Raw genomic sequence first — 24277 nt, 5'->3', positions numbered from 1 at the left:
TTAGGTGATTTTAACTGTGTTTTAAGGGCTCGCGATAGAGTCAATAGCACTGGCGTTCGTGACAAAAGCAGTGACGTGCTAGGCAAATTAATAACCGAAAATGACTTGGAAGACGTGTATGAATGTGTGGCAGCAAATCGCGAAGTGATCTACACGCGATTTCATGGCAATAGCCATGCACGTTTAGACCGCATATACCTATCCCTAGATGTATTGCCTATGTGTCACGATTTTTCGGTTGAGCCAGTGTCGTTTTCAGATCACTGTTTGGTTGTGTGTCGCATAGGCATGAAGAAACAGCGTAAGGTTTTCAACTGGGATTTATGGAAACTGAACGCATTGTTACTAAAAGATGAACCATTTTTAGAAGCAGTGCACGAGACCATTAATGAAGTGCTTATGGAAAAAACGGAAACAGTAGCAGAGAAATGGGAGTGTTTAAAGCAGAAGGTGAAAATGAAAGCGCTTGACAGATCGAGCACGCTAAAATTCGAAGCGCAAATAAAAGAAAGAAGTCTTAAGAAAACACTGCAGCAGCTGATAGCCCTAGAAAGTCGGGAGCCTGGGACTTGCAAAGACGAGGTGCGCAGTGTCAAGGAAAAATTAGAACTGCATGACAGAGAGCGTTATCGAGGCGCCTGGGTTCGCGCGCGCGCAAATGATCTTGCCGCGGGTGAGACGCCCACAAAAAGGGCGCTTGGTCTCGAAAAAGCGCAAGGACGCCGAAACCACATCGATAAGGTCTATTGCAACGGGACTCTCGCGAGCGACAATGAAAGCATCGAACGGGCCTTTGTTGCGTATTATCAGTCACTTTTTGCAATTCGAAAAGCGAATGTACATGGTTTCAAAGAAGAGTTTCTCAAGCGCTTGCCGCGGCTTAGTGACGACACAAAAAAGCTTTTAGAAGGCAGAATAACGGAAGGTGAAGTGGAACGCGCGATTGGTCATCTGAACCCCGGAAAGTCACCGGGACCCGATGGCCTAACCGCAGCATGGTATAAGACGTTTAGAATAGAACTGTCCCCGGGGTTAGCTGAGCTGTTCAATGAGGCGTACGAACGGAAAACTCTGCCGCCCTCCTTCAGCAAAGCGCATACGATATTAATTCCTAAAACGGACGAAGGGGAAAAACTTAAACTGGTGACATCGTATAGGCCCATATCGCTGACCAATGTCGACTACAAGATTTTTATGAAGGTTCTGGCAGCGCGACTTCAAGGTGTCATTAAAGAAATTGTTGGAGAGCACCAAACTTGTGGAATCAAAGGCAGAACCATTAGCTCAAACATTCACAAGATGCGGTGTGTGCTGGAGTGTTGTGACGAAGATTCACTTGGCGTTGCTGTGCTCCAGATAGACCTGGAGAAAGCTTTTGATTGTGTTGCGCATGAGATTTTGTTTGTCATCTTAGATCATATTAATGTCGGTTCCATCATCAAGGAGGGAGTGGCCTTGGCGTACCAGAACTGCACAACACGTTTAATTGTTAACAAGTCTTTGGGGGCCCCCATTCACGTAATGCGTTCTGTGCGCCAGGGCTGCCCCCTCAGTCCACTTTTGTTTTGTATTTACATCGAAGCGATGTGCTTAGCGATAAATGAAAATGAAAAAATTCGTGGCTTCAGCTTGGCGGCAGTGGAAGTTAAGCTGCTGGCATATGCAGACGACATTGCGGTGTGTTGTACGAACAAAGAAAGTGTAGAGGAAACGATAAGTGTTGTGAAACATTTTTGTAGCGTCACAGGAAGCCGCGTAAACTGGGCGAAATCTCTTGGGCTTTGGCACGGAAGGTGGCCTTCAAAGCCGGACCTTTTTGCGAATGTGCACTGGACGGAAACACCGACAAGGTACCTCGGTGTTCCCCTGGAATGTTATAACGGCAGCGAGGAGTATTGGTCGCGTCAAACAAAAGAGACGAAGGAAAAAGCAGACAGGTGGAAAGGCATGAACCTGTCTGTTTTCGCTAGGGCTACTGTGTGCAACATGTTTTTTATCGCTAAACTGTGGTATGTGATGCAGGTGTTACATTGTTCAAGGATCAACGTGCAAAGGCTGCACAGAGTGTTCGCAGTTTTTATATGGGGCTCGAAATGGGAAAGGTGCAGACGGACCAACTTGTTCAGGCGCGTGAAGGACGGAGGTCTTGGTTTGGCGCACCTATTTGTGAGACAAGTAGTAAATAGATTTTTGTTTTTCCGTGACGTCAGGGATCCGTTTTTACGTACGGTATGCCAGCTCAGGTTAGGCAGTGCCTTACCAGATTTTGTTGTTACTACGGATAGCCGGCCCGTGACGTTGCGTGGGTATCTCAAGGAAGTGGTAGACAGTGTACGTTTTTTATCTGTACGCTTTTCGATAGATTATCTAGCAAGTGTTAGAAGAAAAGAATTGTACAGAGATGTATGTGCTATGGTTTTGCCAGTACCATTGTACAGGGCCATATACAGTGGAAGACCGGGACAAAACGTACTGAAGCGGGTGAGAAACATGCAGGTACCTACAGGGGTGAAAACTTTTTTCTTCAAGTTACACACAGGAACACTATCAGTAAAGACTTTCACAGAGGAACGGGGTTTTTTTACACTATGGGGGTCACACTGCTTGATATGTAAGAAACCAGAAACAATAGACCATGTTTTTTTGCATTGTTGGGAAGGGGTACATTTTTGGGACATATTACAGAGGACAATAAAGAAGGATTTTCCACTAGACCCACACGGAATAAGGTACCTCGCAGTAACAAATGATGATGGGGTCCCATTCGATGTAGTGATGTTGACCGGTCTCCACTGTATATGGCGTGCACGAATGGCCGGATACCATTTCGACCCGGACGCAAAACCAGCAGTAATTTATTTCAGGCAAAGCATGTCTGCATTCATTGAGTGTAGCAAAATAGAGGATATCGAGCCAGAATGGTTGTCAAGGTTTGAACCCCTGGCAAACCTTAAGTATATTTTAGAGGACAACATCAGTACAAATGGGACTGATGGCAATGCTTGTTTTTTTTTTTCTTTTTCTTTGTATTGTAATATATGTGTGTGCAATGATTGCCCTGTACAATGTCCATGCCAGGCAATAAATAAAAAAAAAAAAAAAAAGTCTCCGTGGCGCAATTGGCTAGCGCGATTACCTGTTGACCGAAAGGTTGGAGGTTCGAGCCCACCCGGTGGTGGTGCGGTGCTTTTTTTCTTTGGGCCGATAGCTTTGATGATATGTTCTGATGGTGGTGAGAGATGAGCAAGACTGTCTCCGTGGCGCAATGGGCTAGCGCGATCGGCTGTTGACCGAAAGGTTGGAGTTTCGAGCCCTCCCGGGAGTGGTGTGTTGCTTTTTTCTTTGCGATGATAGCTTTGGAGATATGTTCTGATGGTGGTGAGAGTGGAGCAAGACTGTCTCCGTGGCGCAATGGGCTAGCGCGATCGGCTGTTAACCGAAAGGTTGGAGTTTTGAGCCCTCCCGGGAGTGGTGTGTTGCTTTTTTCTTTGCGGTAATAACTTTGAAGATATGTTCTGATGGTGGTGAGAGTGAAGCAGGACAGTCTTCGTGGCGCAATTGGCTAGCGCGATCGGCTGTTAACCGAAAGGTTTGAGGTTCTAGCCCAACCGGTGGTGGTGCGGTGCTTTTTTTTCTTTGGGGTGATAGCTCTGAAGAGATGTTCTGACGGTGGTGAGAGTGGAGCACGACTGTCTCCGTGGGGCAATTGGCTAGCGCGATCGGCTGTCAACCGAAAGGTTGGAGGTTCGAGCACACCCGGTGGTGGTGCGGCGCTTTTTTTTCTTTGGAGTGATAGCTCTAAAAAAATGGTCTGACGGTGGTGAGAGTGGAGCAGGACGGTCCCCGTGGCGCAATTGGCTAGCGCGATCGGCTGTTAACCGAGAAGTTGGAGGTTCGAGCCCACCCGGTGGTGGTGCGGCGCTTTTTTTTTTCTTTGGGCTGATAGCTTTGAAGATATGTTCTAATTGTGGTGAGAGTTGAGCAGGACTTTTTCCGTGGCGCAATTGGCCAGCGCGATCGGCTGTTAACCGAAAAGTTGGAGGTTCGAGCCCTCCCGGGAGTGGTGTTTTGCTTTTTTCTTTGCGCTGATAGCTTTGAAGATAAGTTCTGATGGTGGTGAGAGTGGAGCACGACTGTCTCCGTGGCGCAATTGGCTAGCGCGATCGGCTGTTAACCGAAAGGTTGGAAGTTCGAGCCCACCCGGTGGTGGTGCGGTGCTTTTTTTTGGGCTGATAGCTTTGAAGTTATGTTCTGATGGTGGTGAGAAGGGAGCAAGACTGTCTCCGTGGCGCAATGGGCTAGCGCGATCGGCTGTTGACCGAAAGGTTGGAGTTTCGAGCCCTCCCGGGAGTGGTGTGTTGCTTTTTCCTTTGCGCTGATAGCTTTGAAGATATGTTCTGATGGTGGTGAGAGTGGAGCAAGACTGTCTTCGTGGCGCAATGGGCTAGCGCGATTGGCTGTTAACCGAAAGGTTGGAGGTTCGAGCCCACACGGTGGTGGTGCAGCGCTTTTTTTTCTTTGTGCTGATAGCTTTGAAGATATGTTCTGATGATGGTGAGAGTGGAGAAAGACTGCCTCCGTGGCACAATGGGCTAGCGCGATCGGCTGTTAACCGAAAGGTTGGAGTCTCGAGCCCTCCCAGGAGTGGTGTGTTGCTTTTTTCTTTGCGGTATTAGCTTTGAAGATATGTTCTGATGGTGGTGAGAGTGGAGCAGGACAGTCTTCGTGGCGCAATTGGCTAGTGCAATCGGCTGTTAACCGAAAGGTTGGAGGTTCGAGCCCAACCGGTGGTGGTGCGGCGCTTTTTTTTCTTTGGGGTGATAGCTCTGAAGAGATGTTTTGACGATGGTGAGAGTGGAGCACGACTGTCTCTGTGGGGCAATTGGCTAGCGCGATCGGCTGCTAACCGAAAGGTTGGAGGTTCGAGCCCAACCGGTGGTGGTGCAGCGCTTTTTTTTCTTTGGGCTGATAGCTCTGAAGAAATGTTCTGACGGTGGTGAGAGTGGAGCAGGACTGTCTCCGTGGCGCAATTGGCTAGCGTGATCGGCTGTTAACCGAAAGGTTGGAGGTTCGAGCCCACCCTGGAGTGGTGTGTTGCTTTTTTCTTTGCCCTGATAGCTTTGAAGATATGTTCTGATGGTGGTGAGAGTGGAGCAAGACTGTCCTCGTGGCGCAATGGGCTAGCGCGATCGGCTGTAAACCGAAGGGTTGGAGTTTTGAGCCCTCCCGGGAACGGTGTGCTGCTTTTTTCTTTGCACTAATAGCTTTGAAGATATGTTCTGATGGTGGTGAAAGTGGAGCAGGACTGTCTCCGTGGCGCGATTGGCTAGCGCGATCGGCTTTTAACCGAAAGGTTGGAGGTTCGAGCCCACCCGGTGGTGGTGCGGCGCTTTTTTTCTTTGCGCTAATAGCTTTGAAGATATGTTCTGATGGTGTTGAGAGTGGAGCAAGGCTATCTCCGTGGCGCAATGGGCTAGCGCGATCGGCTGTTAACCGAAACGTTGGAGTGTCGAGCCCTCCCAGGAGTGGTGTGTTGCTTTTTTCTTTGTGGTAATAGCTTTGAATTATGTTCTGATGGTGGTGAGAGTGGAGCAGGACTGTCTCCATGGCGCAATTGGCTAGCGCGATCGGCTGTTAACCGAAAGGTTGGAGTTTCGAGCCCACCCGGTGGGGGTGCGGCGCTTTTTTTTCTTTGTGCTGATAGCTTTGAAGATATGTTATGATGGTGGTGAGAGTGGAGCAGGACTGTCTCCGTGGCTTTTGCATTACACCGATTGGCTAGCGCGATCGGCTGTTAACCAAAAGGTCGGAGGTTCGAGCCCACCCAGTGGTGGTGCGGCGCTTTTTTTTCTATGGGGTTATAGCTTTGAAGATATGCTCTGATGGTGGTGGGAAGGGAGCAAGACTGTCTCCGTGGCGCAATCATTCCACTTCCGGCCACGACAGTGAACGGACGTGTTTATCATGTGCTCCCGCGTAGGGGCGGTTTCAGCGGCCCGTGTGGGCCGCGGTATCAGGTGTACCGAAAAGCCAGGCGAAGATTTCCAGGTTGTTCTGCCTCAGCTGCCTTCAGGTGATTCCGTTTTGCACACGGTTTTTTTGCACGGAAACTTGAAAGCCAGGCCATATCGAGTGGAGCATGTCCGAGACAGCCTTGCTCGTCTTTCGCTGCTGCCGGAAGTGGTTGCCCTAGGGGCATACCAAATGAATCATGTATGGGCAGTGACGTTCAAGGATGATGAGGGTAAAAAGAAGATGCTGGCGGCGGAGTCTTTTGATCTAAAGGACCATCGCTGTATGGTGGTTGACCCCCGTGATCGAGGTGTGCGGCTGAAGTTGTACTGGCTTCTTCATGGCGTGCCGGACGAGGCTGTGCGAGTCGCCTTAACGCCCTACGGAAAAGTGACCGAGATAAGCAGAGATAAATGGAAGGTGCAGGGTTGCAATGATAAAGGTTCAACCACGCGGTCGGTCACGCTGAGGCTACACGCGGGCGTGTCCGTGGACGACCTGCCACACCAACTGCGAGTTGCGGAGGATATGGCGCTCGTCGTAATTCCTGGCAGAGCACCGCTATGCCTCCGATGCCGGGCTATCGGACACATTCGACGGGATTGCCGCGTGCCGCGCTGTGGGGTCTGTCGTCGCTATGGCCACGATGACGCCCACTGTGTGAGGTCGTACGCCAGCATTGCGGGCCCAGGCCAAACAGACGAAGTGTCTGAACACCTGATGGATGCCGTGGATGCCGAAGAAGCGAGCAGGGAAGACGGTTATACGGAAGGCCCTGCCACGCCCCCTGAACAGTCTTCTGGGGCCGCACTGGAATCTACCAATAAAGGCGACAAGCACTCTGGTGCGCCAGGAACGAATTTAGACACGGCAGCAGTAGAGAACGACGCTACAGCAGCGAGCAAGTCATCTTCAGCTGCGCGAGAGGGCGGCCCGGAAGCAACGGACGCCGAGATGACCAAGGCCGGTGCTATCGCTTTTAAGCGAGCTCGTGAAACACCTGACCGTACCGGAAATGTTGACACGTCGGCCATCAATGAACCTCCAACAAAGACGGCGACTGGTCGTCGGCCTACCTTTAAACCACGACCAAACCTGTCTCCTGACCGTAGGGGCACTCAAACGTCGGCCCCGCCGTAGCGGAGGAGACGTTCCGAGGCCTTCTACGCTGAGCACACGCAACCACTGTTGCGACGTGAGTATGACACCTGACGAAACAACCTTCAAGAAATGGCGACTAACTTTAAAACTGGTATTTGCATCGCGACGTTGAACTCAAGAGGCCTGTGTTCGCGCAGGAGACAATGCCAGATTAGTCGCATTTTGTTAGAAAACGACATAGACCTCCTGGCTGTACAAGAAACTAAAATGGAAAGTGAAGAACAAACGGAGCAAATGGTTCAAGTTTTTCGCTCTAGGTACAATGTCTGCGTTTGTCATGCTGTTGGGCGGTCAGGAGGCTGTGTCGTTTTCATACGTAGTAGTATCGCGGTTGTTGAAAATGTGTCTACCTGCGATAGCGGTAGGCTGGTTGTGTGCGACTTCAGTGTTTCTGGAATGCCTTGGCGCGTTGTGTGTGTTTATGCACCGAATAGATCGCGCGAACGGGTTTTTTTTTTCAGAGCGATTGAAGGATTCTTGAAAACGGAAAGAAATGTTGTGGTTCTAGGGGACTTCAATTGTGTCTGTAGAGCTGAGGATAAGACAACGAGCTTCAATGTGCGCGATAGAAGCGCTGAGCTGTTGAATAAAATAGTGAACGAGACAGGGCTGGAAGATGTCGGTTATGTAATGACGCGAGAGGGTGAAGTAGGATATACGCACTTTCAAGGTCATTCGCACGCGAGGTTAGACAGAATATATTTGTCGGCAAAGTTGGTGCCACTATGCTCATCTTATCAAATTCAACATCTTAGTTTTAGTGATCATTGTCTGGTCAAGGTCAACATTGGCGAAAAACGTAAGGCTGCGAAGTTTAATTGGTTTCTATGGAAATTTAATGAAAAGCTGCTGCAAGATGAAATATTTGTCACAAAAACCAAAGAATGTCTTTCAAATGCTCTTCGTTTGGAGACCAATAACTTCATAGCTGTGTGGGAGCAAATGAAGTGTGATATAAAGATGATAGCGATTGAAAGAGCCTGTGTATTACGTAATCGGGAAAGGCAACAAGAGAGGCAGTTACAAAGCGAACTAGACTACATGTTAAGCGTAGAAAATGAAGTGCCGGGAAAATTTAAGAAAGAAATAAAGGAGGCGAAAGCAAAGCTCGAATTCATCGACGACGAAAAGTACCGCGGAGCAATGATAAGGGCTCGCACTGAACGGCTGTGGATGGGTGAAACGCCCACTAAGCGGGTGCTCAGTGAAGAAAAGAAACATGCAGCAAACAAAGAGATAAATGAAATTCGATACCGCAATTACATTACCCGGGACCGCGAACAGATAAAGCACGCCTTTGTCGAGTTTTATACGCAACTCCTTAGCCATACAATCAATGACCCCGAACGATTCAAAGAGGACTTTCTGACCCTTATGCCGAGATTGGAAGACTCTGAGCGGGAGCTACTGGAAGTAGAAATCACTGTGGCAGAAATTGAATCAGCTATAGATAACCTGGGTAACGGCAAGTCACCAGGGCCGGATGGGCTTGGTGCTGCCATATACAAATTTTTTAAGACAGAAATGGCACTGGCATTACACCGAGTGATCAGAGAATGCTACGACAAGCAGCAAACACCTCATTCATTTAGGACAGCACACGTAGTATTAATCCCCAAAACTGATGACCCCGCAAAGCTACTTTCAGTGGAATCCTACCGACCTATCAGTTTGAGCAACACTGACTATAAAATATACACGAAGGTCCTAGCAAGACGGCTCCAAAGTGTTGTCACATCCCTTGTCGGCCCGCATCAGACATGTGGGATTAAGGGCAGAACCATATTCACAAATATACACGTAACCAGAAGTATTCTAGAATGCTGTGATGCAAATAATGACCGCGTGGCCATGATTCAGCTAGACCTGCACAAAGCGTTCGATAAAGTCGTACATGAAATTTTGTTTTTATTGCTGGAACATGTGAATGTAGGAACTGTCATTACAGAAGGCGTTAGAATGGTGTATCACGATTGCAGGGCTAATTTAGTAATCAACAAAGAAGTAAGTGCTTCAATTCCTGTGCGCTCGAGCGTGAAGCAAGGTTGTGCCTTGTCGCCACTCCTTTTCGCGCTTTACTTAGAGCCCTTCTGTTTACGAATACTTGCATCACCAAGTATAAGAGGGTATACGTTTCTGACCAGTGGAATTAGAATTTTAGCCTATGCTGATGACGTCGCAGTGTTTTGCAGTGACAAAGAAAGTGTGCAAGAAGTTGTACGAATAGCTAGGGAATTCTGTGCAGCAACGGGCAGCGCAATTAGTTGGCCAAAATGTCTAGGCGTTTGGCATGGCCAGTGGCAAAGCACACCCGAAGTTTACTGTAACATGAATTGGAAAATCATGCCCGGAAAGTACCTCGGTGTGCCTTTGGATCACTACCGCAATGCTACGGAGTATTGGTCTGAGGAACGTCAACGCATTAAAAATTGTACTGATAAGTGGGGAGGTCGCAATTTATCAATGTTTGCAAAAGCGTCCGTGTGCAATGTATTTCTGATTGCAAAAGTGTTTTATGTATTACAAGTGTTAACCATGACCCGCACTTCGGTCCAGAAAATGCACCGAGTATTCGCGACCTTTATATGGGGGTCGCAGTGGGAGCGCACGAGCCGGTGCAATTTATTTCATAGGGTAAAATATGGTGGTCTGGGGCTTTTGCATTTGTTTTTTAAGCAGTTGGTGAGCAGATTCATGTTCGCTCGAGATCAAACTGACAATTTCTTGAGAACTGTGATCCAAGCAAGACTGCAGACCCCCTTATCTGATTTCGTCGTGTCATCTTTTTCCTTCGAAGCTGGACCACTCAGTCCTTATTTGCGAGAAGTAGTTACAGCTACACGCCTGCTCAAGGAAAGATTTTCGTACGAATACTTGTCCGACGTGACTAAAAAGAAACTGTATCGTGACCTTCTTGATGTCTTCCTGCCAGTGCCCGTCTACCGAGCTTCGTGCAGGCTAGGTTCTGAGCGTGACGTGTTTAAACGTGTTAAGAGAATGCCGGTCAGACCCTCTGTCAAAACATTCTTCTTTCAAGTGCATACCGGCACTCTCCCTGTACTGCCATGGCTAAAAAGTAAAGGGCTTTTTGTACCGTGGTCCGTCAACTGTCTAATCTGCGGCAAACCAGAAACGATAAATCATATCTTTCTCGACTGCCATGATGCTGTGTTCTTGTGGGACGTACTACAACGGACTATAAAAAAAGAACTACCTATCAACGCTTTTGGAATCCGTTTTCTTCCGTGTGCAGCTGCAGGGGAAGTGCCGAGTGACATGTTAATGTTGCTTTGCATGCATAGTGTGTGGAGGACAAGAATGGATGTTCGACATATGCGTGTAGACGCACGTTCAGCGAGAGACTATTTTGTTGAGAGTATGCTGTATACACGAGACGTGTTTAAAGCGCTGCCTGAACCCCCCGAGTGGTTACCTGTGCTCGACCAATTGGCTTCTGTGAAGCCTTTTTAAACCAAGTGCACTGGCCAAGTTGAAGCTGGTGTTTTAGTAAGTGTACATATTTTGTATGTATTTCCTTTGCTTGTGGTTATTAAAAGGCAATAAAGAAAAAAAAAAAAAGTCTCTGTGGCGCAACTGGCTAGCGCGATCGGCTGTTAACCGAAAGGTTGTAGGTTCGAGCCCACCCGGTGATGGTGCGGCGCTTTTTTTCTTTAGGCTGATAGCTCTGAAGAAATGTTCTGACGGTGGTGAGAGTGGAGCAGGACTGTCCCCGTGGCGCCATTGGCTAGCGCGATCGGCTTTTAACCAAAAAGTTGGAGGTTCGAGCCCTCCCGGGTGGGGTGTGTTGCTTTTTTCTTTGCGATGATAGCTTTGAAGATATTTTCTGATGTTGGTGAGCGTGGAGCACGATTGTCTCCGTGGCGCAATTGGCTAGCGCGATCGGCCGTTAACCAAAAGGTTGGAGGTTCGAGCCCACCCGGTGGTGGTGCGGCGCTTTTTTTTCTTTGGGCTGATAGCTTGAAAGATATGTTCTAATGGTGGTGAGAGTGCAGCAGGACTGTCTCCGTGGAGCAATTGGCCAGCGCGATCGGCTGTTAACCGAAAAGTTGGAGGTTCGAGCCCTCCCGGGAGTGGTGTGTTGCTTTTTTCTTTGTGCTGATAGCTTTGAAGATATGTTCTGATGGTGGTAAGAGTGGAGCACGACAGCCTACGTGGCGCAATTGGCTAGAGCGATCGGCTGTTAACCGAAAGGTTGAAGGTTCGAGCCCACCCGGTGGTGGTGCGGCGCTTTTTTTTGGGCTGATAGCTTTGATGATATGTTCTGATGGTGGTGAGAGTAGAGCAAGACTGTCTCCGTGGCACAATGGGCTAGCGCGATCGGCTGTTAACCGAAAGGTTGGAATTTCGAGCCCACCCGGTGGTGGCGCGGCGCTTTTTTTTCTTTGCGCTGATAGCTTTGAAGATATGTTCTGATGGTGGTGAGAGTGGACCAGGACTGTCTCCGTGGCGCAATCGGCTAGCGCGATCGGCTGTTAACTGAAAGGTTGGAGGTTCGAGCCCACCCGGTGGTGGTGCGGCGCTTTTTTTTTCTTTGGGGTGATAGCTCTGAAGAAATGTTTTGATGGTGGTGAGTGTGGAGCAGGACTGTCTCCGTGGCGCAATTGGCTTGCGCGATCGGCTGTTAACCGAAAGGTTGGAGGTTCGAGCCCACCCGATGATGGTGTGGCGCTTTTTTTCTTTGTGCTGATAGCTTTGAAGATATGTTCTGATGGTGGTGAGAGTGAAGCAGGACTGTCTCCGTGGCGCAATTGGCTAGCGCGATTGGCTGTTAACCGAAAGGTTGGAGGTTCGAGCCCACCCGGTGGTGGCGCGGCGCTTTTTTCTTTGCGCTAATAGCTTTGAAGATATGTTCTGATGGTAGTGAGAGTGGAGCAGGACTGTCTCCGTGGCGCAATTGGCTAGCGCGATTGGCTGTTAACCGAAAGGTTGGAGGTTCGAGCCCACCCGGTGGTGGTGCGGTGCTTTTTTTTCTTTGGGCTGATGGCTTTGAAGATATGTTCTGATGGTGGTGAGAGTGGAGCAGGACTGTCTCCATGGCGCAATTGGCTAGCGCCATCGGCTGTTAACCGAAAGGTTGGAGTTTCGAGCCTACCCGGTGGTGGTGCGGCGCTTTTTTTTCTTTGGGGTGATAGCTCTGAAGAAATGTTTTGACGGTGGTGAGTGTGGAGCAGGACTGTCTCCGTGGTGCAATTGGCTTGCGCGATCGGTTGTTAACCGAAAGGTTGGAGGTTCGAGCCCACCCGATGATGGTGTGGCGCTTTTTTTTCTTTGTGCTGATAGCTTTGAAGATATGTTCTGATGGTGGTGAGAGTGAAGCAGGACTGTCTCCGTCGCGCAATTGGCTAGCGCGATTGGCTGTTAACCGGAAGGTTGGAAGTTCGAGCCCACCCGGTGGTGGTGCGGTGCTTTTTTTCTTTGGGCTGATAGCTTTGAAGATATGTTCTGATGGTGGTGAGAGTGGAGCAGGACTGTCTCCGTGGCGCAATTGGCTTGCGCAATCGGCTGTTAACCGAAAGGTTGGAGGTTCGAGCCCACCCGGTGGTGGTGCGGCGCTTTTTTTTTCTTTGTGCTGATAGCTTTGAAGATATGTTCTGATGGTGGTGAGAGTGGAGCAAGACTGTCCTCGTGGCGCAATGGGCTAGCGCGATCGGCTGTAAACCGAAGGGTTGGAGTTTCGAGCCCTCCCGGTGGTGGTGCGGCGCTTTTTTTTCTTTGGGGTGATAGCTCTGAATAAATGTTTTGACGGTGGTGAGAGTGGAGCAGGACTGTCTCCGTGGCGCAATTGGCTTGCGCGATCGGCTGTTAACCGAAAGGTTGGAGGTTCGAGCCCACCCGGTGATGGTGTGGCGCTTTTTTCTTTGCACTATTAGCTTTGAAGATATGTTCTGATGGTGGTGAAAATGGAGCAGGACTGTCTCCGTGGCGCAATTGGCTAGCGCGATCGGCTGTTAACCGAAAGGTTGGAGGTTCGAGCCCACCCGGTGGTGGCGCGGCGCTTTCTATTCTTTGGGCTGATAGCTTGAAAGATATGTTCTAATGGTGGTGAGAGTGGAGCAAGGCTGTCTCCGTGGCGCAATGGGCTAGCGCGATCGGCTGTTAACCGAAAGGTTGGAGTTTCGAGCCCTCCCAGGAGTGGTGTGTTGCTTTTTTCTTTGTGGTAATAGCTTTGAAGATATGTTCTGGTGGTGGTGAGAGTGGAGCAGGACTGTCTCCCTGGCGCAATTGGCTAGCGCGATCGGCTGTTAACCGAAAGGTTGGAGTTTCGAGCCCACCCGGTGGTGGTGCGGCGCTTTTTTCTCTTTGTGCTGATAGCTTTGAAGATATGTTCTGATGGTGGTGAGAGTGGAGCAAGACTGTCCCCGTGGCGCAATGGGCTAGCGCGATCGGCTGTTAACCGAAAGGTTGGAGGTTCGAGCCCACCCGGTGGTGGTGCGGCGTTTTTTTTCTTTGTGCTGATAGCTTTGAAGATATGTACTGATGGAGGTGAGAGTGAAGCAAGACTGTCCCCGTGGCGCAATGGGCTAGCGCGATCGGCTGTTAACCGAAAGGTTGGAGTTTCGAGTCCTTCCTGGAGTGGTGTGCTGCTTTTTTCTTTGCACTAATAGCTTTGAAGATATGTTCTGATGGTGGTGAGACTGGAGCAGGACTGTCTCCATGGCGCAATTGGCTAGCACGATCGGCTGTTAACCGAAAGGTTGGAGTTTCGAGCCCACCCGGTGGTGGTGCGGCGCTTTTTTCTCTTTGTGCTGATAGCTTTGAAGATATGTTCTGATTGTGGTGAGAGTGGAGCAGGACTGTCTCCGTGGCGCAATTGGCTAACGCGATTGGCTGTTAACCGAAAGGTTGGAGGTTCCAGCCCGCCCGGTGGTGGTGCGGTGCTTTTTTTTTGGGGCTGATAGGTTTGAAGATATGTTCTGATGGTGGTGAGAGTGGAGCATGTCTGTTTCCGTGGCGCAAATGGCTTGCGCGATCGGCCATTAACCGAAAGGCTGGAGGTTCGAGCCCACCCGGTGGTGGTGCGGCGCTTTTTTTTCTTTGCGCTGATAGCTTTGAAGATATGTTCTGATGGTGGTGAGAGTGGAGCAAGACTGTCTCCGTGGCGCAGTGGGCTAGCGCGATGGGCTGTTAACCGAAAGGTTGGAGTTTCGAGCCCTCCCGGGAGTGCTGAGTTGCTTTTTTCTTTGCACTGATAGCTTTGAAGATATGTTCTGATGGTGGTGAGCGTGCAGCACGATTGTCTTGGTGGCGCAATTGGCTAGCGCGATCGGCCGTTAACCAAAAGGTTGGAGGTTCGAGCCCACCCGGTGGTGTCGGCGCTTTTTATTCCTTGGGCTGATAGCTTGAAAGATATGTTCTAATGGTGGTGAGAGTGCCGCAGGACTGTCTCCGTGGCGCAATTGGCCAGCGCGATCGGCTGTTAACCCAAAAGTTGGAGGTTCGAGCCCTCCCGGGAGTGGTGTGTTGCTTTTTTCTTTGCGCTGATAGCTTTGAAGATATGTTCCGATGGTGGTGAGATGGGAGCAAGACTGTCTCCGTGGCGCAATGGGCTAGCGCAATCGGCTGTTAACCGAAAGGTTGGAGGTTCGAGCCCACCCGGTGGTGGTGCGGCGCTTTTTTTTCTTTGCGCTGATAGCTTTGAAGATATGTTCTGATGGTGGTGAGAGTGGAGCAAGACTGTGTCCGTGGCGCAATGGACTAGCGCGATCGGCTGTTAACCGAAAGGTTGGAGTTTCGAGCCCTCCCGGTGGTGGTGCGGCGCTTTTTTTTCTTTGGGGGGATAGCTCTGAATAAATGTTTTGACGGTGGTGAGAGTGGAGCAGGACTGTCTCCGTGGCGCAATTGGCTTGCGCGATCGGCTGTTAACCGAAAGGTTGGAGGTTAGAGCCCACCCGGTGATGGTGTGGCGCTTTTTTCTTTGCACTATTAGCTTTGAAGATATGTTCTGATGGTGGTGAAAATGGAGCAGGACTGTCTCCGTGGCGCAATTGGCTAGCGCGATCGGCTGTTAACCGAAAGGTTAGAGGTTCGAGCCCACCCGGTGGTGTCGGCGCTTTTTATTCCTTGGGCTGATAGCTTGAAAGATATGTTCTAATGGTGGTGAGAGTGCAGCAGGACTGTCTCCGTGGCGCAATTGGCCAGCGCGATCGGCTGTTAACCCAAAAGTTGGAGGTTCGAGCCCTCCCGGGAGTGGTGTGTTGCTTTTTTCTTTGCGCTGATAGCTTTGAAGATATGTTCTGATGGTGGTGAGCGTGCAGCACGATTGTCTCCGTGGCGCAATTGGCTAGCGCGATCGGCCGTTAACCAAAAGGTTGGAGGTTCGAGCCCACCCGGTGGTGTCGGCGCTTTTTATTCCTTGGGCTGATAGCTTGAAAGATATGTTCTAATGGTGGTGAGAGTGCAGCAGGACTGTCTCCGTGGCGCAATTGGCCAGCGCGATCGGCTGTTAACCCAAAAGTTGGAGGTTCGAGCCCTCCCGGGAGTGGTGTGTTGCTTTTTTCTTTGCGCTGATAGCTTTGAAGATATGTTCCGATGGTGGTGAGAAGGGAGCAAGACTGTCTCCGTGGCGCAATGGGCTAGCGCAATCGGCTGTTAACCGAAAGGTTGGAGGTTCGAGCCCACCCGGTGCTGGTGTGGCGCTTTTTTTTCTTTGCGCTGATAGCTTTGAAGATATGTTCTGATGGTGGTGAGAGTGGAGCAAGACTGTGTCCGTGGCGCAATGGACTAGCGCGATCGGCTGTTAACCGAAAGGTTGGAGTTTCGAGCCCTTCCGGTGGTGGTGCGGCGCTTTTTTTTCTTTGAGGTGATAGCTCTGAATAAATGTTTTGACGGTGGTGAGAGTGGAGCAGGACTGTCTCCGTGGCGCAATTGGCTTGCGCGATCGGCTGTTAACCGAAAGGTTGGAGGTTAGAGCCCACCCGGTGATGGTGTGGCGCTTTTTTCTTTGCACTATTAGCTTTGAAGATATGTTCTGATGGTGGTGAAAATGGAGCAGGACTGTCTCCGTGGCGCAATTGGCTAGCGCGATCGGCTGTTAACCGAAAGGTTGGAGGTTCGAGCCCACCCGGTGGTGGCGCGGCGCTTTTTTTCTTTGCGCTAATAGCTTTGAAGATATGTTCTGATGGTGTTGAAAGTGGAGCAAGGCTGTCTCCGTGGCGCAATGGGCTAGCGCGATCGGCTGTTAACCGAAAGGTTGGAGGTTCGAGCCCACCCGGTGGTGGCGCGGCGCTTTCTATTCTTTGGGCTGATAGCTTTGAATATATGTTCTGATGGTGGTGAGAGTGAAGCAGGACTGTCTCCGTGGCGCAATTGGCTTGCGCGATCGGCTGTTAACCGAAAGGTTGGAGGTTTGAGCCCACCCGGTGGTGTTGCGGCGCTTTTTTTTCTTTGGGGTGATAGCTCTGAAAAAATGTTTTGACGGTGGTGAGTGTGGAGTAGGACTGTCTCCGTGGCGCAATTGGCTTGCGCGATCGGTTGTTAACCGAAAGGTTGGAGGTTCGAGCCCACCCGATGATGGTGTGGCGCTTTTTTTCTTTGTGCTGATAGCTTTGAAGATATGTTCTGATGGTGGTGAGAGTGAAGCAGGACTGTCTCCGTGGCGCAATTGGCTAGCGCGATTGGCTGTTAACCGAGAGGTTGGAAGTTCGAGCCCACCCGGTGGTGGTGCGGTATTTTTTTTCTTTGGGCTGATAGCTTTGAAGATATGTTCTGATGGTGGTGAAAGTGGAGCAGGACTGTCTCCGTGGCGCAATTGGCTTGCGCAATCGGCTGTTAACCGAAAGGTTGGAGGTTCGAGCGCACCCGGTGGTGGTGCGGCGCTTTTTTTTTCTTTGTGCTGATAGCTTTGAAGATATGTTCTGATGGTGGTGAGAGTGGAGCAAGACTGTCCTCGTGGCGCAATGGGCTAGCGCGATCGGCTGTAAACCGAAGGGTTGGAGTTTCGAGCCCTCCCGGGAGTGGTGTGTTGCTTTTTACTTTGCACTAATAGCTTTGAAGATATGTTCTGATGGTGGTGAAAGTGGAGCAGGACTGTCTTCGTGGCGCAATTGGCTAGCGCGATCGGCTTTTAACCGAAAGGTTGGAGGTTCGAGCCCACCCGGTGGAGGTGCGGCGCTTTTTTTCTTTGCGCTAATAGCTTTGAAGATATGTTCTGATGGTGTTGAGAGTGGAGCAAGGCTATCTCCGTGGCGCAATGGGCTAGCGCGATCGGCTGTTAACCGAAAGGTTGGAGGTTCGAGCCCACCCGGTGGTGGAGCGGCGCTTTTTTTTTCTTTGTGCTGATAGCTTTGAAGATATGTTCTGATGGTGGTAACAGTGGAGCACGACTGCCTCCGTGGCGCAATTGGCGAGTGCGATCAGCTGTTATCCGAAAGGTTGAAGGTTCGAGCCCACCCGGTGGTGGTGCGGCGCTTTTTTTTTCTTTGGGCTGATAGCTTTGAAGATATGTTCTGATGGTGGTGAGAGTGGAGCAAGACTGTCCCCGTGGCGCAATGGGCAAGCGTGATTGGCTGTTAACCAAAAAGTTGGAGTTTCGAGCCCACCCGGTGGTGGTGCGGCGCTGTTTTTTGCGCTGATAGTTTGAAGATATGTTCTGATGGTGGTGAGAGTGCAGCAGGACTGTCTTCGTGGCGCAATTGGCTAGCGCGATCGGCTGTTAACCGAAAGGTTGGAGGTTCGAGCCGACGCGGTGGTGCTGCGGCTCTTTTTTTTCTTTGGGGTGATAGCTCTGAAGAAATGTTCTGACGGTGGTGAGAGTGGAGCACGACTGTCTCCGTGGGGCAATAGGCTAGCGCGATCTGCTGTTAACCGAAAGGTTGGAGGTTCGAGCCCACCCGGAGGTGGTGCGGCGCTTTTTTTCTTTGGGCTGATAGCTTTGAAGATATGTTCTGATGGTGGTGAGAGTGGAGCACGACTGTCTCCGTGGCGCAGTTGGCTAGCGCGATCGGCTGTTAACCGAAAGGTTGGAGGTTCGAGCCCAGGCGGTGATAGTGTGCCGCTTTTTTTTCTTTGTGCTGATAGCTTTGAAGATATGTTCTGATGGTGGTGAGAGTGGAGCAGGACTTTCTCCGTGGCGCAATTGGCTAGCGCGATTACCTGTTGACCGAAAGGTTGGAGGTTCGAGCCCACCCGGTGGTGGTGCGGTGCTTTTTTTCTTTGGGCGGATAGCTTTGAAGATATGTTCTGATGGTGGTGAGAGTGGAGCAGGACTGTCTCCGTGGCGCAATTGGCTTGCGCGATCGGCTGTTAACCGAAAGGTTGGAGGTTCGAGCCCACCCGGTGGTGGTGCGGCGTTTTTTTTTCTTTGTGCTGATAGCTTTGAAGATATGTTCTGATGGTGGTGAGAGTGGAGCAGGACTGTCTCTGTGGCGCAATTGGCTAACGCGATTGGCTGTTAACCGAAAGGTTCGAGGTTCGAGCCCACCCGGTGGTGGTGCGGCGCTTTTTTTTCTTTGCGCTAATAGCTTTGAAGATATGTTCTGATGGTGTTGAGATTGGAGCAAGGCTGTCTCCGTGGCGCAATGGGCTAGAGCGATCAGCTGTTAACTGAAAGGTTGGAGTTTCGATCCCTCCCAGGAGTGGTGTGTTGCTTTTTTCTTTGTGGTAATAGCATTGAAGATATGTTCTGATGGTGGTGAGAGTGGAGCAGGACTGTCTGCATGGCGCAATTGGCTAGCGCGATCGGCTGTTAACCGAAAGGTTGGAGTTTCAAGCCCACCTGGTGGTGGTGCGGCGCTTTTTTCTCTTTGTGCTGATAGCTTTGAAGATATGTTCTGATGGTGGTGAGAGTGGAGCAGGACTGTCTCTGTGGCGCAATTGGCTAACGCGATTGGCTGTTAACCGAAAGGTTCGAGGTTCGAGCCCACCCGGTGGTGGTGCGGCGCTTTTTTTTCTTTGCGCTTGTAGCTTTGAAGATATGTTCTGATGGTGTTGAGGGTGGAGCAAGACTGTCTCCGTGGCGCAGTGGGCTAGCGCGATGGGCTGTTAACCGAAAGGTTGGAGTTTCGAGCCCTCCCGGGAGTGCTGTGTTGCTTTTTTCTTTGCACTGATAGCTTTGAAGATATGTTCTGATGGTGGTGAGCGTGCAGCACGATTGTCTCCGTGGCGCAATTGGCTAGCGCGATCGGCCGTTAACCAAAAGTTTGGAGGTTCGAGCCCACCCGGTGGTGTCGGCGCTTTTTATTCCTTGGGCTGATAGCTTGAAAGATATGTTCTAATGGTGGTGAGAGTGCAGCAGGACTGTCTCCGTGGCGCAATTGGCCAGCGCGATCGGCTGTTAACCCAAAAGTTGGAGGTTCGAGCCCTCCCGGGAGTGGTGTGTTGCTTTTTTCTTTGCGCTGTTAGCTTTGAAGATATGTTCTGATGGTGATAAGAGTGGAGCACGACTGTCTCCGTGGCGCAATTGGCTAGTGCGATCGGCTGTTAACCGAAAGGTTGGAGGTTCGAGCCCACCCGGTGGTGGTGCGGCGCTTTTTTTTCTTTGGGCTGATAGCTTTGAATATATGTTCTGATGATGGTGAGAAGGGAGCAAGACTGTCTCCGTGGCGCAATGGGCTAGCGCAATCGGCTGTTAACCGAAAGGTTGGAGGTTCGAGCCCACCCGGTGGTGGTGCGGCACTTTTTTTTCTTTGCGCTGATAGCTTTGAAGATATGTTCTGATGGTGGTGAGAGTGGAGCAAGACTGTGTCCGTGGCGCAATGGACTAGCGCGATCGGCTGTTAACCGAAAGGTTGGAGTTTCGAGCCCTCCCGGTGGTGGTGCGGCGCTTTTTTTTCTTTGGGGTGATAGCTCTGAATAAATGTTTTGACGGTGGTGAGAGTGGAGCAGGACTGTGTCCGTGGCGCAATTGGCTTGCGCGATCGGCTGTTAACCGAAAGGTTGGAGGTTAGAGCCCACCCGGTGATGGTGTGGCGCTTTTTTCTTTGCACTATTAGCTTTGAAGATATGTTCTGATGGTGGTGAAAATGGAGCAGGACTGTCTCCGTGGCGCAATTGGCTAGCGCGATCGGCTGTTAACCGAAAGGTTGGAGGTTCGAGCCCACCCGGTGGTGGCGCGGCGCTTTTTTTCTTTGCGCTAATAGCTTTGAAGATATGTTCTGATGGTGTTGAAAGTGGAGCAAGGCTGTCTCCGTGGCGCAATGGGCTAGCGCGATCGGCTGTTAACCGAAAGGTTGGAGGTTCGAGCCCACCCGGTGGTGGCGCGGCGCTTTCTATTCTTTGGGCTGATAGCTTTGAATATATGTTCTGATGGTGGTGAGAGTGAAGCAGGACTGTCTCCGTGGCGCAATTGGCTTGCGCGATCGGCTGTTAACCGAAAGGTTGGATGTTTGAGCCCACCCGGTGGTGTTGCGGCGCTTTTTTTTCTTTGGGGTGATAGCTCTGAAAAAATGTTTTGACGGTGGTGAGTGTGGAGCAGGACTGTCTCCGTGGCGCAATTGGCTTGCGCGATCGGTTGTTAACCGAAAGGTTGGAGGTTCGAGCCCACCCGATGATGGTGTGGCGCTTTTTTTCTTTGTGCTGATAGCTTTGAAGATATGTTCTGATGGTGGTGAGAGTGAAGCAGGACTGTCTCCGTGGCGCAATTGGCTAGCGCGATTGGCTGTTAACCGAAAGGTTGGAAGTTCGAGCCCACCCGGTGGTGGTGCGGTATTTTTTTTCTTTGGGCTGATAGCTTTGAAGATATGTTCTGATGGTGGTGAGAGTGGAGCAGGACTGTCTCCGTGGCGCAATTGGCTTGCGCAATCGCCTGTTAACCGAAAGGTTGGAGGTTCGAGCCCACCCGGTGGTGGTGCGGCGCTTTTTTTTCTTTGTGCTGATAGCTTTGAAGATATGTTCTGATGGTGGTGAGAGTGGAGCAAGACTGTCCTCGTGGCGCAATGGGCTAGCGCGATCGGCTGTAAACCGAAGGGTTGGAGTTTCGAGCCCTCCCGGGAGTGGTGTGTTGCTTTTTACTTTGCACTAATAGCTTTGAAGATATGTTCTGATGGTGGTGAAAGTGGAGCAGGACTGTCTTCGTGGCGCGATTGGCTAGCGCGATCGGCTGTTAACCCAAAAGTTGGAGGTTCGAGCCCTCCCGGGAGTGGTGTGTTGCTTTTTTCTTTGCGCTGTTAGCTTTGAAGATATGTTCTGATGGTGATAAGAGTGGAGCACGACTGTCTCCGTGGCGCAATTGGCTAGTGCGATCGGCTGTTAACCGAAAGGTTGGAGGTTCGAGCCTACCCGGTGGTGGTGCGGCGCTTTTTTTTCTTTGGGCTGATAGCTTTGAATATATGTTCTGATGGTGGTGAGAAGGGAGCAAGACTGTCTCCGTGGCGCAATGGGCTAGCGCAATCGGCTGTTAACCGAAAGGTTGGAGGTTCGAGCCCACCCGGTGGTGGTGCGGCACTTTTTTTTCTTTGCGCTGATAGCTTTGAAGATATGTTCTGATGGTGGTGAGAGTGGAGCAAGACTGTGTCCGTGGCGCAATGGACTAGCGCGATCGGCTGTTAACCGAAAGGTTGGAGTTTCGAGCCCTCCCGGTGGTGGTGCGGCGCTTTTTTTTCTTTGGGGTGATAGCTCTGAATAAATGTTTTGACGGTGGTGAGAGTGGAGCAGGACTGTGTCCGTGGCGCAATTGGCTTGCGCGATCGGCTGTTAACCGAAAGGTTGGAGGTTAGAGCCCACCCGGTGATGGTGTGGCGCTTTTTTCTTTGCACTATTAGCTTTGAAGATATGTTCTGATGGTGGTGAAAATGGAGCAGGACTGTCTCCGTGGCGCAATTGGCTAGCGCGATCGGCTGTTAACCGAAAGGTTGGAGGTTCGAGCCCACCCGGTGGTGGCGCGGCGCTTTTTTTCTTTGCGCTAATAGCTTTGAAGATATGTTCTGATGGTGTTGAAAGTGGAGCAAGGCTGTCTCCGTGGCGCAATGGGCTAGCGCGATCGGCTGTTAACCAAAAGGTTGGAGGTTCGAGCCCACCCGGTGGTGGCGCGGCGCTTTCCATTCTTTGGGCTGATAGCTTTGAAGATATGTTCTGATTGTGGTGAGGGTGGAGCAAGACTGTCCCCGTGGCGCAATTGGCTAGCGCGATCGGCTGTTAACCGAAAGGTTGGAGGTTCGAGCCCACCCGGTGGTGGTGCAGCGCTTTTTTTTCTTTGCGCTTGTAGCTTTGAAGATATGTTCTGATGGTGTTGAGAGTGGAGCAAGACTGTCTCTGTGGCGCAATTGGCTAACGCGATCGGCTGTTAACCGAAAGGTTGGAGGTTCGAGCCCACCCGGTGGTGGTGCGGCGCTTTTTTTTCTTTGCGCTGATAGCTTTGAAGATATGTTCTGATAGTGGTGAGAGTAGAGCAAGACTGTCCCCGTGGCGCAATGGGTTAGCGCGATCGGCTGTTAACCGAAAGGTTGGAGGTTCGAGCCCACCCGAAGGTGGCGCGGCGCTTTTTTTTGCGCTAATAGCTTTGAAGATATGTTCTGATGGTGGTGAGAGTGGAGCAGGACTGTCTCCATGGCGCAATTGGCTAGCGCGATCGGCTGATAACCGAAAGGTTGGAGTTTCGAGCCCACCCGGTGGTGGTGCGGCGCTTTTTCTTCTTTGGGCTCATAGCTCTGAAGAAATGTTCTGACGGTGGTGAGAGTGGGGCAGGACTGTCTCCGTGGCGCAATTGGCTAGCGCGATCAACTTTTAACCGAAAGGTTGGAGGTTCGAGCCCACCCGGTGGTGGTGCGGCGCTTTTTTTTCTTTGGGGCGATAGCTCTGAAGAAATGGTCTGACGGTGGTGAGAGGGAAGCACGACTGTCTCTGTGGCGCAATTGGCTAGCGCGATCGGCTGTTAACCGAAAGGTTGTAGGTTCGAGCCCACCCGGTGGTGGTGCGGCGCTTTTTTTTCTTTGCGCTGATAGCTTTGAAGATATGTTCTGATAGTGGTGAGAGTGGAGCAAGACTGTCCCCGTGGCGCAATTGGCTAGCGCGATCGGCTTGTAACCGAAAGGTTGGAGGTTCGAGCCCACCCGGTGGTGGTGCGGCGCTTTTTTCTCTTTGTGCTGATAGCTTTGAAGATATGTTCTGATGGTGGTGAGAGTGGAGCAGGACTGTCTCTGTGGCGCTATTGGCTAACGCGATTGGCTGTTAACCGAAAGGTTGGAGGTTCGAGCCCACCCGGTGGTGGTGCGGCGCTTTTTTTTCTTTGCGCTTGTAGCTTTGAAGATATGTTCTGATGGTGTTGAGAGTGGAGCAAGACTGTCTCCGTGGCGCAATTGGCTAGCGCGATCAACTTTTAACCGAAAGGTTGGAGGTTCGAGCCCACCCGGTGGTGGTGCGGCGCTTTTTTTTCTTTGGGGCGATAGCTCTGAAGAAATGGTCTGACGGTGGTGAGAGGGAAGCACGACTGTCTCTGTGGCGCAATTGGCTAGCGCGATCGGCTGTTAACCGAAAGGTTGTAGGTTCGAGCCCACCCGGTGGTGGTGCGGCGCTTTTTTTTCTTTGCGCTGATAGCTTTGAAGATATGTTCTGATAGTGGTGAGAGTGGAGCAAGACTGTCCCCGTGGCGCAATGGGTTAGCGCGATCGGCTGTTAACCAAAAAGTTGGAGGTTCGAGCCCTCCCGGGTGGGGTGTGTTGCTTTTTTCTTTGCGATGAGAGCTTTGAAGATATTTTCTGATGGTGGTGAGCGTGGAGCACGATTGTCTCCGTGGCGCAATTGGCTAGCGCGATCGGCCGTTAACCAAAAGGTTGGAGGTTCGAGCCCACCCGGTGGTGGTGCGGCGCTTTTTTTTTCTTTGGGCTGATAGCTTGAAAGATATGTTCTAATGGTGGTGAGAGTGGAGCAGGACTGTCTCCGTGGAGCAATTGGCCAGCGCGATCGGCTGTTAACCGAAAAGTTTGAGGTTCGAGCCCTCCCGGGAGTGGTGTGTTGCTTTTTTCTTTGTGCTGATAGCTTTGAAGATATGTTCTGATGGTGGTAAGAGTGGAGCACGACTGCCTCCGTGGCGCAGTTGGCTAGTGCGATCGGCTGTTAACCGAAAGGTTGAAGGTTCGAGCCCACCCGGTGGTGGTGCGGCGCTTTTTTTTCTTTGGGCTGATAGCTTTGATGATATGTTCTGATGGTGGTG

The 24277-nt window shown here is 51.0% G+C and overlaps 1 protein-coding gene across 1 annotated transcript; it reads left to right on the top strand.

Annotated features, from left to right (window-relative positions):
• Positions 1–5946: 5946 nt before the first annotated feature.
• Positions 5947–7496, top strand: LOC119183009 (uncharacterized). Its single transcript, XM_037433553.2, has one exon. It carries the CDS (start codon positions 5965–5967, stop codon positions 7150–7152), a length of 1188 nt encoding a protein of 395 aa, XP_037289450.2. The 5' UTR covers positions 5947–5964; the 3' UTR covers positions 7153–7496.
• Positions 7497–24277: the final 16781 nt, after the last annotated feature.

The sequence above is a fragment of the Rhipicephalus microplus genome, unplaced genomic scaffold (assembly GCF_043290135.1).
Source record: "Rhipicephalus microplus isolate Deutch F79 unplaced genomic scaffold, USDA_Rmic scaffold_29, whole genome shotgun sequence".
NCBI lineage: Eukaryota > Metazoa > Arthropoda > Arachnida > Ixodida > Ixodidae > Rhipicephalus > Rhipicephalus microplus.
The sequence above is the reverse complement of the archived record's forward strand: the minus strand, read 5'-3'. Positions and strand labels throughout refer to the sequence as shown.